The following is a 15,308-nucleotide window of genomic DNA, read 5'->3' on the forward strand; positions in this document are numbered from 1 at the left end:
AACCAAAAAAATTACAGAAATGCTAAAATTCATGTTAAGCTTTAAACACATCAGAATGTTAAAAAATACAGTCAATATTTTGAAGACTGTTGAAGACTGTACCGGGTTGCAGCTAGAAGGGCCTCCGCTGCGTAAAAAAAACATGTTGGAATAGTTAGCAGTTCATTCCATTGAGCCACACTTTATAAACAAGGGACTAATGCGAAGGAAAATAAATGAATTTTGAACACTTGACCACAAAACTTGCATCACAGCTGGTGGTGATGCAGTATAAGATTAAACAAAAAACCGAACTGTTTTGTTCTTTCAGTGTTTGAGCCCTGCAAAGCGTCTGTCCTGGCACTTTACTGTGATGGGGCACTGGTTTCAGAGGTGCGTCAGGGTCAGCACTGCGCTGTGATCCTGGACCAGACCAGCTTTTATGCAGAGCAGGGCGGACAGGCCAATGACCAGGGTTACTTCACCAAGGATGGGCTGCAGGTTCTTGTTCACCTCTTATCATGTCTTATTTTTATTATGTTTGATACTGGGGCAAGATAAAGACACAGCTTGTGGTTTTGTTTTCAGGATGTGTTGTTCCCTGTAAAGTGTGTCCGTCTCGCTGGGGGTTATGTGGTACACAAAGTCACAGCAGCAGAGACTTTGAGAACTGGAGATCAAGTGCATCTTCACGTGGATGAGGTGGGAACATGTTGCGTTGCATTTCCACTGTCACACATGACAAAAATTAATATAATTAGTTTTACTATAATTTCAAATACAGTAAATGCTCAAACATTTTTTTGTTTTCCATGGAAAAAAAATATATTTAGAATTTCATATAAAATAAATAGCACTAACTGAAGATTAGTGTACAAGAATGAAGATTATTCTCTTTCACTCTGTTTGTATATTATTAATATTAAGAGTTGTTTTTTCAGGTTTTTTTGGCATGTTGGTACAGTTTAGTAAAAAGTTTTAAAAAGAAAACGGTAAAAGAGCTGCTAAAGTTAGTTACCCCTTCTATTTTCTCTTCAAACTAAAATTTTGTTTAAAAAAAAAAAAACATTGTTACTGCCTATTTTTAACTACCCAAGTAGGGATGCAACGAATGCCCAATTTCACTATTAACCGAGTTATCAATCGTAAAGGCTTCTTAACACCGTGTTCCTGCATGGAACAAAACTGCAGTAACTAAACAAAGATATGCCAACTGTGCACTACTTTAAAGTTCCAAGCTTGTACACCGAGGCTAATACCCACACACACTGGATTAACTATGGCTGAGGCTATTAACTAAGGGCTGTTCAGATATTGCCTATACGCATATTGGGAGCGACACTGAGTGCAAGGGGCATGACGCGCTCACGCACACTTTCCATGCTGCAAACACACCATAAGTTACGTGACCAGAACTGGACCGATCAGTTAGGGCTGTGCAATTCTCGACATTCAGAACCTATAATCGAACTCATAACCATACTTCTTTCTCTACAGCATGTGGAGTCATGTAACCCCGCTCTGTTAACAGCTGAGGCTGATTTTATACTTCTAGTTTTCAGCAACATCTGATCTCTGGTCAAGTAGGATGATGGCCCATACTTGAGCCTTACTTTGCACTACATTGACGATGATTGGACGTATATATAACGGCATATTTTCCATTACATTCAAATTATTATTTACATTAAAATATTTGTTTAAAGAAGATACAAGAAATGCACTGTTTAAAATGTTATTTACAGCAAATGCAAGAGTTATTTTATTTAAAAGAGATCCTGCTTATTTTCTATTTTAAACATTTATTAATTTATTTTGTTTTCAGAAGTATAAGTTATTTATTTTCACTTTTTATAAGAAAAACGTGGCTGTTGGTTTTAGGCAGTGTGTGTTTTAATTTCAGTTCTTCAATGTTCAATAAATAGTTATAGATGGTAGATAGTGTGTGTTTACTTATCAAGTAATGCACCCTTCATTCAAACTACTCTCACTTCTAATATGTGAGCATATTTACTGTACAAAACTTATCAGTGAGCTTTGAGGGCTTAGTTTTAATAAATAAATAAAATAATCGTTTATTAATCGTAATCGAGTTAAAATGTTCAATTAATCAAGATTTGATTATAGGCCAAATCGCCCAGCCCTACGATCAGTTTTACCAGACAATATAGTAATATAATTAATCAAAAGTGCTTTTTAGACTGAGGTTCAGCTGCTTTGACAACATTTGTTCTCTTTAAAAGGGCAATACTTTGCTAATATGATTTACATTAGACAAACACAATAGTTTTAAAATATTCTTATTTTTATTTATTTCTTTTATTTATTCATTGTCCTGTTGTTAATTTTTCAGTGTTAAATTATTACTTATGTTTAAATACCAAAATCTTCTTTCACTTATTTTTAAATCCAAAGATTTAATTATTTGGTTACTGAGCAGCAATATATAACACTTTAAAACATAAGGAGTTTTCATGTGACTTACTAAACTAGCAGTGTTTTGAAATTAATGAATGGATAATGATCGGGATAACCGTGAAACTGTGATTATTCCTCAGACTATATTCGTACAGCTAAAATCTATGATGGTTGCATCCCTATACCCAAATACCTTTTGGTAAATGTTGCATTTTCAACTGTAGGCTTGGCGGCTGGGCTGCATGATAAATCACACCGCCACCCATGTGCTGAACTTTGCTCTGCGAGAGTTGCTAGGTCCCGTTGTCAGCCAACGAGGGTCTCATTGCAGTGCGAATCGTCTACGCTTCGACTTCAGTGTCAAGGTACAACATCTGAATGGCTGTCTCAATGATTTTATGATTTCCAAAATGGCTAATGCATGTTTTTGTACTTGTTTCAAAGGGCTCCCTGACAGTCTCTGAGCTGCAGAAAGTTGAGGAGCTGGTGCTCAATATCATTCGTCAAAATGCAGATGTGCACGTAGAGGAGGTTCCTCTGTCGAGTGCTAAACAAATTGCTGGCCTGAGGACTGTAGATGAGGTACCTTGGAATAGCTTAATCATCAGGCTTAAGAATCAGCTAATATTAATGTAACAAGTGGTTCTCCACACCCAATGTGAGGTGTTGACAACATTGTGTGTTTGTTCCAGCTCTATCCAGACCCAGTGCGAGTGGTGTCTGTGGCTGTGCCTGTTTCGGATCTGCTTGCTTCAGAAAGAGCTGAGCAAACTTCAGTTGAGCTCTGCTGTGGCACGTAAGGCTGTTTTGCTCCTTTGTACTGGGGTAGCAAAGCAAACTCTCAAGGTCTAAATCTCGGTCAAACCCAGCTGACAGTTGGCCGTTGGGAAGTGTCAGGCCATCAGTGAGCAACTCTAAGGGCTAATTTGTTCGGGGTGTTCCACACGGTGCCTCTCATCGAGTTTTTGTCAGGGCAAGTTTGCCCAATCCAGCATGTAAATTTGATGTCGGTCATCAGCGTTAGAGAGCAATCTAATTGGCAAAAAATTAGAGCACAAGAACAAGTGATGAAACCAAGCAAAGGGGCAACACAAAGAAGTCGCCTGTAATTTCTCACATATTTGCAAACAGTATCAATTATTAGATTATCAGATATATTTGCACCAGCTAATTCCTCCATGGTGAGTAGCGAGTATTAAACGCAGCTTTTATTTAATGTTTTTTATGTGCGCATGTCACGTTCTAGTTTCCCTTTGTGGAATAAGAAAATGGACTACTGCCCCTTAGGGGTGTGGAGCATCAGCTTGTTTCAGTCAGCTGCCATCCGTTTGGTGTGTTATGAGAAGCTTTTTTATCCAAACGAGACCAGACAGTGAGAATGCAAAGCGACAACAGAGACGGTTTCTTGAGCTAGTTCTTTGATGTCTGCTTGGTGCTTCCTGGGCTGCATCTAAAAGATAAAAATAGAGTTAGGAAGGAAGCCAAAAAAAGCCAGATCGATAAGCTTTCAATTCAACACTTGATTAACTGAAAGTTGTGTGATTTTAAAGAATTTATGCTAAACAAATCAAATTTTATTTATTTGTCACATACACTTTCGTATAGTGAAATTGAACCCCCCCGACCGTACACAAACATCACAATTTTCAGGGGAAGACAGGTCACAGGAGGTAGCATTTAGAAAGGGAAGTAAGATACATCTGGAGAGTTAGGCTGAAAAAAAACATACCCTCTAACCTTGCTCTTGAATTAGAGCAGGGTCAGAACAGGGAGAAAAAAAACAGCCCAATCTAGCATAAAAGCACACAGACAAGACAACATTGACAAAGGGAATGGGAACAGGGGATATGGATACAGTGCGATTAGGGTTGGCAGCCATCTGGTCCTGCAGCCATGGAGGCGCTGGTCGCAGACCCGCCCACTCCTCTCGTGGGTGAAAGCACACGAAGGCGTTTGGATGAGGGGATCGGTGGTGAATGTTTATCTGTAGGTAGGTGTGTGTGTGTGTGTGTGTGTGTGTGTGTGTGTGTGTGTGTGTGTGTGTGTGTGTGTGTGTGTGTGTGTGTGAGTGTGAGTGTGAGTTTGAGTGTGAGTGAGCCTACAGAGTCCAACAGGTGTTCTTGACGATAGCAGGAATTTCAGAGTGTCTCCTTATCTTGCTGTCCAGGAGAGTTGTTTTTCTCCAACAGAGGCCATCTGGCAGGAGGAAGAAGGGAGCCGAAAACAGTAGGAAAATACTTCAACTTTAGGTCGATATCCGCCAATTCCCCAGATATTTAATGTCCATCACTCGTCTCCTGATCTGGCCAAATCTTGTTGCAGAGTCGTTTCCAAACGTACCTGCAGGACAAGTTGGCTCTCCTGAGCCCAAACTTCTCGTCGAGAAGATGGTGTCAATTGCATTCAGAGACCAGTTGATCAAATTCATAATTCCTCAATCGTTTGGATAGCAGGGCAAGGAGAACCTCAGAGATAGAATAAGACGAAGACAAGAGGAGCTAGCAAGGATAGATATGGGACGGACGGGGAGGAAGTGTGACCACATTTGCCGAGAGCCAAAGAAAGAAAGTCTGCATTGATGTACCTCTCCAGGGACAGGGTTGGCTACCCTTACTTAAGGCCAAACCATCAATACATTAAACATTTTTCAAGCTAAAAACCAAGCTTACTGTTATGTTCTTGTTTCATCAGGCATTTACTGAGGACGGGAGCAATTAGGGACTTTGTTGTTGTATCTGAGCGACAGATGATGAAAGGCGTTTGCCGTATTGTTGCCTTTACTGGAGATGACGCCATAAAGGTTTGAAGATCCAAATATGTTATTTTGTACTAGTTCAATTTTGTGATGCTAACTGGTCCAGTGTTCCAGGCTAGAGAGGCAGGCCAAGCCTTGCAGGAGGAGTTGGAGTCTCTGGAGGCCCGGATGGGATTGTCTAACACATTGTCTATTCATGAAGCAAAGCGGCTTTCCAAAGAGGTTGGCCACCAAATCAATGTACGTAACTATCCATAATTTCTCATGTTTGATTCTGATCACAATGTGGGAGTTTGGATTTGTTTTTGCAGTTGAAGGCAACATTTATTAGCCCTCCTGTGAAATTGTAACTATTTTTCAAATAGTAAAGTGATGTTTAACAGACCAAGGCAATTTTCACAGTATTTCTGATCTTTTTTCATCTGTATAAAGACTCATTTCTTTATTTTCTGAATATTATTGGCATCCTTAAGATTGTTTTGATTGACTACAGAACAAACCACTATTGCCTAATTAACCAAGTTAACCTGTGTGCACTGTTAAAATTTAATACCCTTTTGTTACTTTAGGGATGAAAACATCCACTAAATTAAACTGCTGTAAAAATGCACCAGATTATTTTTTTTTTTATTTATTTGCATATATCTGTTAATCAACCACAGTCCTGATTAAAACAATGTTTTTAAAAATTACAGAATTTTAACTCTCTAATTGTCAAAGTCATAAACGATGTCACTGATTTGGTGAAAAAAACACAAAATGATATTATATATATAATATTATATATATATATATATATATATATATATATATATATATATATATATATATATATATATATATATATATATATATATATATAAAATTATATTTTCAATTTAAAGTGATTGTGGACTGATTTTTTTTTTCCCTTTATCACAGTCGTTGACATGTGAAAGATTAGAAACAACATTGCCTTTGATGCATTGTTAGTTTTTGTCCAGCAAAGCTAGTGTCATGGTTTTGCAATCAAAAATTGTGGTTATAATAGAAGTCAATGGGGCAAAAACAGCAACAAAGTAAATTAGAGAGAAAAACACTTGCAGCACAATGCATCAAAGGCAATGTTGTTTCTTATCTTTCACATGTTCGAGACTGTGCTAAAAGGTTAAAAATACCTTCCACAGTCACTTTTTTATATTGAAAACAAGTAATTCTCTGTTTTTTTTTCACCAAATCAGTGACATTAATTGTGAATTTGGCAATTAAAGAGTTAAAATCCTGTAATTTTTTAAACAATTTAGTAGTTTTGATCAGGACTGAGGTCGAACAGATTTATGGAAATTGTTTTTTGAAAAAAATATTAATCTGATGTTTTTTACAGCAGTTTAATTTAATGGATGTTTTCATCCCGAACTAAACAAAAATATTTGCCCAGTATATCATTGAGTTTTTAAAAAATATCAAAGCATTTTCCCATTTTCGCAATAAGATATATCACCAAAAATCATTTCATTAGCTGAAACACAGAAAACGTTATGGCCAAATTAAGACTCACCCCAAAATTTTACTCAGTATTTACACACCCTCATGTAGTTTTAAACTTTTTTATTTTATTTTCTGTGTTCCTTAGAAAACAAAGAAGATATTTCGAAGAAAGCTTGAAAACGCTGACGTCCATGGTATTTATTTTTTCTACTATGAAAGTCAGTTATTACAGGTTTTCAGCTTTCTTCAAAATATCTATTAACTTAATTACTATCTATTAAATTAATACAAATAAAGGGAGAGTAAATCATGACATAATTTAAAAAAATTGGGTAAATTGTTCCTTTAATTCACTCTGTAATACTAGTATCTTGGAAAATGTGAAATATTAGGTACTGTCATCATGGCAAAGATAAAATAATTAGTTATATATTATGTTTAAAAATGTGTTAAAATAAATTTTACATGGGAAATAATTCATTTCACTGGAGGGCTCATAACATTGGCTTCAACTGTATCATTTTTATGATGTCTTTTAGGCAGTTGATATCACACCTATGCCACAATGGAAGAGACTAGAGTTGCAGACTCGTCTGAAAGCGGTGCTGAAGAGCAGCAATAACTCCATTCGAAAGTTGGAGATCAAAGAGGTAGATTAGAGTTTATAATGCCCATCTAATTATGCCAAAAGAGGTTCACTAGGTGGTCGTTTTTTGTGGCTCCTATTTCAGGCTGCCTTAAAAGCCAAGGAGCTTCTGGACAAGCACTCCAATAAACCTGTCGTGGTGGATTTGATCCAGACTGACTCTATTTCAGTAAGTACGACCTAACCAAAACTTGTTCATGCACCTTTAACATTTCTCACAATATTTATTTCCCTATAGTATAGGACACAGTAATAAAATACGACAGGAAATGTGTCATATATTCATCTCGATAAAGTCAGGTAACTTTATTATAGGAAGGTACAGTATGTAATGGTCACAATAATGCAAACTTAGTATCTTCTCAGACTTTTTTTTTGGTGGGTTTGCCTGTAGTTTATACTGTGATTTCTGTATTTGTAGGCTTGTAGTAGAGCTGAGTGAAATTGTTCCAGCTCTTTCTGAGCCATAAACAAAAGTCAGTCAAATAAATACGATCACTACTTTGCTCCACTGGGATAGTTTTATCAACCGCCTACAGAACATACCAATAACTTGCCAGTTAACCTAATCAATGTAGTTAAGCCTTTAAATCACACTTTAATCTGAATACGAGTATCTTGGTAAGTATTATGTATCCATATCCTGTCACAGTGGCAAAGAAAAAAAAGAAATGGGTTGTTAGAAATATGTTATTTAATCCCTTCTCTGTTAGGCAACTGTTTTTAACATTTAACAGGAATGCTTATTGTTTTGACTCTCGCAATATATGCACATTTGTAATATTTTGATCGATTCAATACGCTTATTTGTATAGCGCACTTTTCACAATAATTGCAGCTAGTTTCAGTATAATGTGCAAGCTTAATTTGTGTGCCTGTGTTTAGGTGCTAATGAAGACTGTGGTCCAGCTGAGCAAGAGCACTCCAAAGTCCTTGGTCATGTTGTTCTCTCACTGGGAGTCATCAGGGAAGCTGCTCTGTGCCTGTCTAGTACCCAAAGTACAGCAAACACATCACACAACACACTCACACTTAAGCCCCATCCTCTGTGTCTACTGTATGAGTATATTCTGTCACAGTCAGATGAGTTTTTCATTTTATGCTGGCTCTTTCATGCTGTAAAATTGTTTTGGGATCACACTTTAGTTTATTGTACAATTCGCACTATTACCAAACCGTTAACTAAGACGTTTAGCTCAATACACTAGGGGTGTCAAAATTAATTGTCTGTTCGATGCACTGCAATGCAAACAACAACAAAAAAACAACAACAACTCGGTATCTGTTCAGTAGTAATCATAACCGGTTGTTATGTACTGACGTCTTTTCTGTTAACGCGTGATCAGTCATAGGCGATTTAGAGCCGAACAATACTCAAAAAGCAGGCAGGACAATTTTTACTTGGTTTATTTGCTATAAATGCTAAACGTTGCTCTGTGCATGTAAATGAGTTTTGTTTGATACATTAAAAAAAATTGTTTTCTTTGAGCGGTTAAATGTGGGGTGCTTTCACACCTACACTTTTGTTTCGAAACCTGTCTCGTTTGCCCAGTTAGCACGGTTCGTTTGGCATATGTGAAACCAGCAATCGCGCTAGGATCCACGCCAAATCAATCGCTCTGAGATAGCTTGAATGAGGTGGTCTAGGCTCGATTGAAACAAACTCTGGAGCGGATCGATTGCAATGAGAAAGCAATCCTCAAATAGGCTACGTCGCGCACTCTTCTCACCCCTCCCGACCACACCTCTCCTCACTCTTCAGACACGCATTATCAGACATCGCATCTTGTGAAACACCACTAAACCACCACCTCTCCTGACAGCTGAGCAGGACTCTGCAAAATAAACCCTGACACACTGACTTATGTCTTTTTGCCATGACATAGCCATAGAAGCTGAAATGGCAATAAAATTAAAACTCTCTCTCACTCTGACCAATGTGAGGAGAGTTTACTCACACGTGACTTGTTTTAGCTCTTTTGGTCCGATTAGCAACTTCGCAGTGTGAAAGCGAACCGCTCCAAGAGCAAAGAGCAACTATGTAACATTTGTAATCTCTGTTTTGGAACAACTGAATCGATTCACAGGTGTGAAAGCACCCTTAAAGAAACAGTACACATGTTTGATTGCTTGTATTAAAATTTTATTTCGAATAATATATAAATATATTTAGAAATTATACATTTCATGCACTTTTGGAAGCTTTAAAAAAGGCCACTATCCAACACCATTATAGAGCATGGAAGAATCTGCATAATATGTAAAACAAACATGAAAATATATTAAAAAAAGTTTTTATTTTTAGAATTTTGGCAGATTATTTTGCTTGCTTTAAGGAAAAACTCAGAAAACACAATATTTTTGCTTGCTTAAATGATGCTTCTTGATTTAGCTTTTTTTTTTTCAATATTTGGACTAGAAACAAAAAGCTCTAAGTAAGAAAGGGATTTTTTGCAGTGTGTACAAAAAGGAGGGCTTGGAAGTGAGCAAATTATGGAGTCATTTTCAGGTGAACTGTTCCTTTAATGTAACTGCTCTGGTATGAGATTGATTTCATACTCTTATTGTATGGCTCTAACAAGAAGAATTAAGGAAGGAAAAATCCCACCTTAAAGGTCTTTGCACACTGAAGTCGTGAAGAAGAAGTCGTGAAGAAATTTTCCATATTCATATGCAAAAAACCTGTTACAAAAACAAACTTTACATACCTGAGTCTGATGCATATAAATTAATCTATTACGAAAAAACTCAAAACATTTCAGAGTCAGCTCAAGCAGTGATACTTTGTTCTGCTCTCTTTTCCAATGTAGAAAAAGAAAGAGGAATAGGCTACATATTGTGTTCATCCAATACTGCATTGAGGAAGGAGAGTTCAGCTCATTATCAAAGAGATGAGCTGTGATTATCCTATTTATTTCAGGAAATCTGTGAAATTTTGATACATTGCTTGTGATACTTCAATAATTCAAGGACACTTTTTTGTGTCGAAGCAATAAACCGAAAGCGGACCATGCTTTCTATTGTAATGTCTAAGGGCAGTACGTCAAATGTATGGACACACACTCACACGCACTAAAGAAGTGTGCCAGTCATTGAATCCTGCATAGAGGTTTTCAGTTGCATTCTGTATTTAGCTATTTGCTTGTGTGGTGGCTCTGAACTGTCAAAACACCTCTCAAAGCACAGTTATCATATAAAAAGCAAAAAAAATAAAAAATCAAACCCGGTTCAAATATTTTTTTATGACAGACAAAAGTTTTGGAAGTAGTGTGTCAATACAATTGACAACGCGAGGTCGAATTTATTTTTTAACTTTTGAAAACTTACTGAAAATTATTGACGAAAATTTCGGATTCAGTGTGCCAAAACCCTAAGCTGAATTTATACTTTCACCTGGCGCCGCATCGCGCACCTCTGCTGACTGCACGCACACCTCGCGAAACGGACGAGGCTTTTATACTCGCCGCGTTCGCCGTTGTGATATTCTTTAAAATGACAGGGGGCAGTCAAAAGAAGCTGACCTTAAAATCAGGCAGATAAACAGAGAAGTAGAAAGTTCCATGAACTACGACATATCATTTATTTCATTTAGTATTTCTAAGCTAATTATTTTTATTGTTTTTATCAATTATTTTAATGAATATAAGGATTTCTATAACCATTAAAGATTTTTTAAATCAATCTTTGATGCATCACTTGCTTTTGTTCATATCTCGGACAGTTTTACCTATTAAAGTTTATAGCAAAATAAAAGAGCACACTTGCTTAAAAATACAGAAGTTTTTTTTTAGATTTAGCCCGATCCACAATTCACACATTACTGTCTGGCTAGTTTCTGTCCTCTATTATGCTAAAAGGCAATAATGGTCCAACATTACTGACCATTATCACCAATAAAGCCTACAGAAACAGGAATCAGTATATTGTAAACGATAGGTTCAAATATTCCTTTTCAGTTATCAAACAAATAATCTGTTCCTTAATTATAGTTTTGTAACTATTAAATTGTTTTAAATTCACAATTGTATACATCAGTGTAAAAAATCTTTGATGGAAAAACATATACTTGAGATTGTTTACCTGGTCTCCACTTGTGCCATGTTCTCTTGTTTTTTAAAAACTTGTCCTTCAAGTTTTTCCAAATCTTTTAACGAAAACTTTCTCCTTTCCCACGGCTGTTGCTATTTCTAGCCAATAATTATTGATCATCTGGTTATCTCTATGATCAGAATCTAAAGATGTCTGTACAGTCGTACTGTTTCAGACAAAATCTCTTTAAAGTGTTTCATATTAAACTCAAATCAAATGCGGCGCCGCGCTCTGTTCATTCGAGTCTCAAAAAATGCCCTGCTCACCACCAGCCAAAATCATGTCGCGCGCACCCAAAGCGAACATCCGCAATCTCCACAATGACATCACATTCGCCGTGTGCACTCAAGCGAACAAGCGGACACGTTGAGAATAAACCAGGCCTAAGACTTAAAGCCACTAATAAAAGGCTATATTCCTAACAAATAGCAAGCAAAATGGGATCAGTGCTTAAAAAATAAACTGTGAAATCCATCCAGTAGCAGGAAAAACATCAAACAATTTATTTAAACTCAGGATATGATGAGGTTGTTTACACAAGATGCCATACTGGACACACAAAACTCACTTATGGACATTTACTAAATGGAGAAGTTCCCCCCAAAATGTCAATACTGCAACAGAAACCAGGCTGTTAAACAAATATGTTTGGAATGCCCTAATTGTAATGTTATCAGACAATATTTTTTATCTGGAGAGACTTTAAAGGAAATATTTTTAAATGCGAATTCTAGAATTTTAGATTTTTATCTTATGTAGTATTATTTATTGCTGATGATATATATATATATATATATATATATATATATATATATATATATATATATATATATATATATATATATATATATATATATATATATATTTTTTTTTTTTTTTTATATTTTTTTGGATATAGAATATTTACATAGCTATTTATAAAATGTTGTAAACTTGATCTGGTTTGTGAGGAAATAGCCAGAGAAGCTGATATGGCAATACATTGAAAACTCTTTCTCTTTCTAGGGCTCTACTGGTGGCTCGGCGATCGAATGGGCTCTTTCTGTGTGTTCACGCTTGGGTGGAAATGCAGAAGGTGCAAAGGACACCGCTAAAGGTGTGGGGAATGCAGTCAAAGTTGAGGATGTTGCAGAGATCCTGCACTGGGCTGAAGAATTTGCACACAACAAAATCAGAAACGTGCCCCGAACTGACTAATCTTGGGTAATCATAGACCATTTTTACCACAGTGGATCTATTTCATCAAAAATATTACATTTTCTGTGACGCATCTTCCTTTGTTTTAAAAGGATAAGGCACATTTTTGTTTGTTAAAAGCTAATTTTGATATTAAATATGATTAAATTATTTATTCCCATTTTGCGTTCACTGTATAATAGTAAGTCTGGTGTAGAAACGTGTTATTGAATTAAAGATATGATCGAGAATGTTTCATTTTAAAGTTAAACATTAATACATTATTGTGTTTTTTTGCCTTTAATGCATTTATTAAATTGGATGGTACAAATAAGACAGCAAAGCGCTGTGTTGAGCGTAGGCAACAGGATCGACTAAAACCTTTGTAAAAATTTTATTTAAATTGCTTTGTCTGAAAAGTAACTTAATTACTCAATAAGTAATTAAATTACTTGATTTAATACTACTTAAAACATATATTCATATAGTGGGTACAGAAAGTATTCAGACCGTTTAACATTTTTTACTTGGTGATATTGCAACCTTTTGCTAAAATCATTTGTTCATTTTTTTTCCTTATTAATGTAGACACAGCACTCCATACTGACAGAAAAACACAGAATTGTTGAAATTTTTTGCAGATTTGTTAAAAAGAAAAGCTGAAATGTCTGAAAGTTGTCAGACCCTTTGCTCAGTATTTAGTAGAAGCAGCCTTTTGATTTAATACAGTCATGAGTGTTTTTGGGAAAGATGCAACATGTTTTTCACACTTGGGTTTGAGGATCCTCTGCCGTTCCTCCTTGCAGATCCTCTCCAGCTCTGTCTGTCAGGTTGGATGTTAAACGTTGGTGGGCAGCCATTTTTAGGTCCCTCCAAAGATGCTCAATTGGGTTTAAGTCAGGGCTCTGGCTGGGCCATTCAAGGACAGACAAAGCAATTGGCTGCATTATAACAAAGATTAAAAATTTAAGGGGGTCTGAATACTTTCCATACCCACTGTAAATCTCAACAAAGACATTAGATATTTAAGGTTTTTAATCTGAGTCAACAGAAACTTTTCAGAACTTTTCAAATGAAAGACACCACATTTCATACACACCATATATAGACATTTCTTATTTCATTTTTTTAGCCATTATCAATTGTTGGACAAAGTCTAACGCTCTTAATTTTGAACTAAACAGATTATTATGCAAAATATTTGTGTATACCTGTGCCACTTCTCTAAATGTCCACCTTATAATTTTAGGAACCTCACTCAACTAATGTTTTCATAAGCATGTGCAATCCTGATAAATGTAACCTTCTGTTGTCGAAAAAGTTAATTATTCTCTAAAATACACTCACCAGCCACTTTATTAGGTACACCCGTCCAACTGCTTGTTAACTCAAATTTCTTATCGCATGGCAGCAACTCAATGCATTTAGCCATGTAGACATGATCAAGACGATCTACTGCAGTTCAAACTGAGCATCAGAATGGGGAATAAAGGTAATTTAAGTGATTTTGAACATGGCATGGTTGTTGGTGGCAAACGGGCTGGTCTGAGTATTTTAGAAACTGCTGATCTACTGGAGTTTTCACACACAACCACCTCTGGGGTTTACAGAGAATGGTCCAAAAAATAGAGAAAATATCCAGTAAGCGGCAGTTCTGGGGGTGCAAATGCCTAGTTGAGGAGAATGACCATACTGGTGTGAACTGATAGAAAGGCAACAATAACTCGAAACAGCAACCATCTTGCTGTGAGGCGACAATGCTAACCACTGAGCCACCGTACCTACTTTTTGGAATTTAGTAACTTAATTTTTTAGTTATTTTAATAACACCCAACATTGCATCCAGCACAATTTCAATGTACAGTATCTGCACAAAAAAAAGATTTTAGCTCCTTGTTCAAATTACTAATTTAAAATGAGCTGAAACAACTCAATCTTGTTAGTTTTTTTTTGTTTGTTTTTTGGTGGAGGAGGGGGGACAGCTTAATTGTTTTATGTTCAATCTAATTAAATTTGAGAAATCGATTAGGTTAACTTAATTGATTTGAGTTGCAGCAACATGATTGAAGTGTGTGGAGTCCTGCATTTTTTACAGTGTGGTCACGGTGCATGAAATAAAAGCATTGTTCTGTGAGGCAGTCACCTGCATGCTAGAATCACCTACATGAATTATGTGACATTAGAGAACCATCACATTCAGTCGTCGAAGTGACAATCGCTGTTAAGTCACAGATGATCATTTATGACGCCTAATAAAATTAATTGTGATTTCATCAACAGATTTTTTTTTTTTTTTTTGATGATGATGATGATGATGGTTATGGTTTCACTTATATTTTGCGCATCAATAAGTTTTGATAACTTGACAATAAGACTTTTTTTTCCTGTTGCACCACATACCGAGAGAGATTAGGTTGAGTTGATTAGATTGTGATTTGGTGACTGTTGAGGTCTACACTGAATTCCCTGTTCAGCTTTGAGAACCAGTTTGACGTGCTTTGTGATGTGGAATGGTATACTGGAGATAACATGACAAGATACGGGGTTATAAAGCAATGGATGTGGTCAGTATTTGTACCTACCCACAATGTGTCAACAAAACACCCCCTGCACATTTACACCACCCAGCAGCAGCATGAACAGTTAATTTAAGGTTGGATTATAAGGTCAAATTCTTGATTCTGCCATCCGAATGTCACAGCAGAGTACCAGACAAGGCTTTGTTTTTCTATCATCTTTTGTCCAGTTTTAAGTCTGTGTGACTTCATTTTGTCCGAG

At 36.3% G+C, this 15,308-nt stretch overlaps 1 protein-coding gene across 10 annotated transcripts in view; it reads left to right on the forward strand.

Moving 5' to 3' along the window:
- aars2 (alanyl-tRNA synthetase 2, mitochondrial (putative)) overlaps positions 1 to 12,807 on the forward strand; it is a 36,035-nt gene extending 23,228 nt beyond the window's left edge. For 4 of the 10 annotated variants that reach the window (XR_015522072.1, XR_015522071.1, XR_015522067.1 and 1 more), the window contains 12 exons: positions 311 to 480; positions 568 to 681; positions 2,622 to 2,762; positions 2,842 to 2,979; positions 3,090 to 3,193; positions 5,089 to 5,197; positions 5,267 to 5,392; positions 6,765 to 6,813; positions 7,159 to 7,269; positions 7,351 to 7,434; positions 8,151 to 8,264; positions 12,360 to 12,807. Coding sequence is in view for 3 of the 10 variants with exons in the window: in XM_087304430.1 (XP_087160556.1) it covers positions 311 to 480; positions 568 to 681; positions 2,622 to 2,762; positions 2,842 to 2,979; positions 3,090 to 3,193; positions 5,089 to 5,197; positions 5,267 to 5,392; positions 7,159 to 7,269; positions 7,351 to 7,434; positions 8,151 to 8,264; positions 12,360 to 12,551 (1,403 nt within the window). In the remaining 7 variants the exon portion in view is untranslated. Of the gene's footprint in view, positions 1 to 310; positions 481 to 567; positions 682 to 2,621; positions 2,763 to 2,841; positions 2,980 to 3,089; positions 4,997 to 5,088; positions 5,198 to 5,266; positions 5,393 to 6,764; positions 6,814 to 7,158; positions 7,270 to 7,350; positions 7,435 to 8,150; positions 8,265 to 12,359 lie in introns of all 10 variants that reach the window. The other 6 variants (XM_087304430.1, XM_087304429.1, XM_087304428.1 and 3 more) reach the window with 4 other exon arrangements.
- Positions 12,808 to 15,308: the final 2,501 nt, after the last annotated feature.

The sequence above is a fragment of the Danio rerio genome, chromosome 22, assembly GCF_052040795.2.
Source record: "Danio rerio strain M-AB ecotype USA chromosome 22, GRCz13ab, whole genome shotgun sequence".
NCBI lineage: Eukaryota > Metazoa > Chordata > Actinopteri > Cypriniformes > Danionidae > Danio > Danio rerio.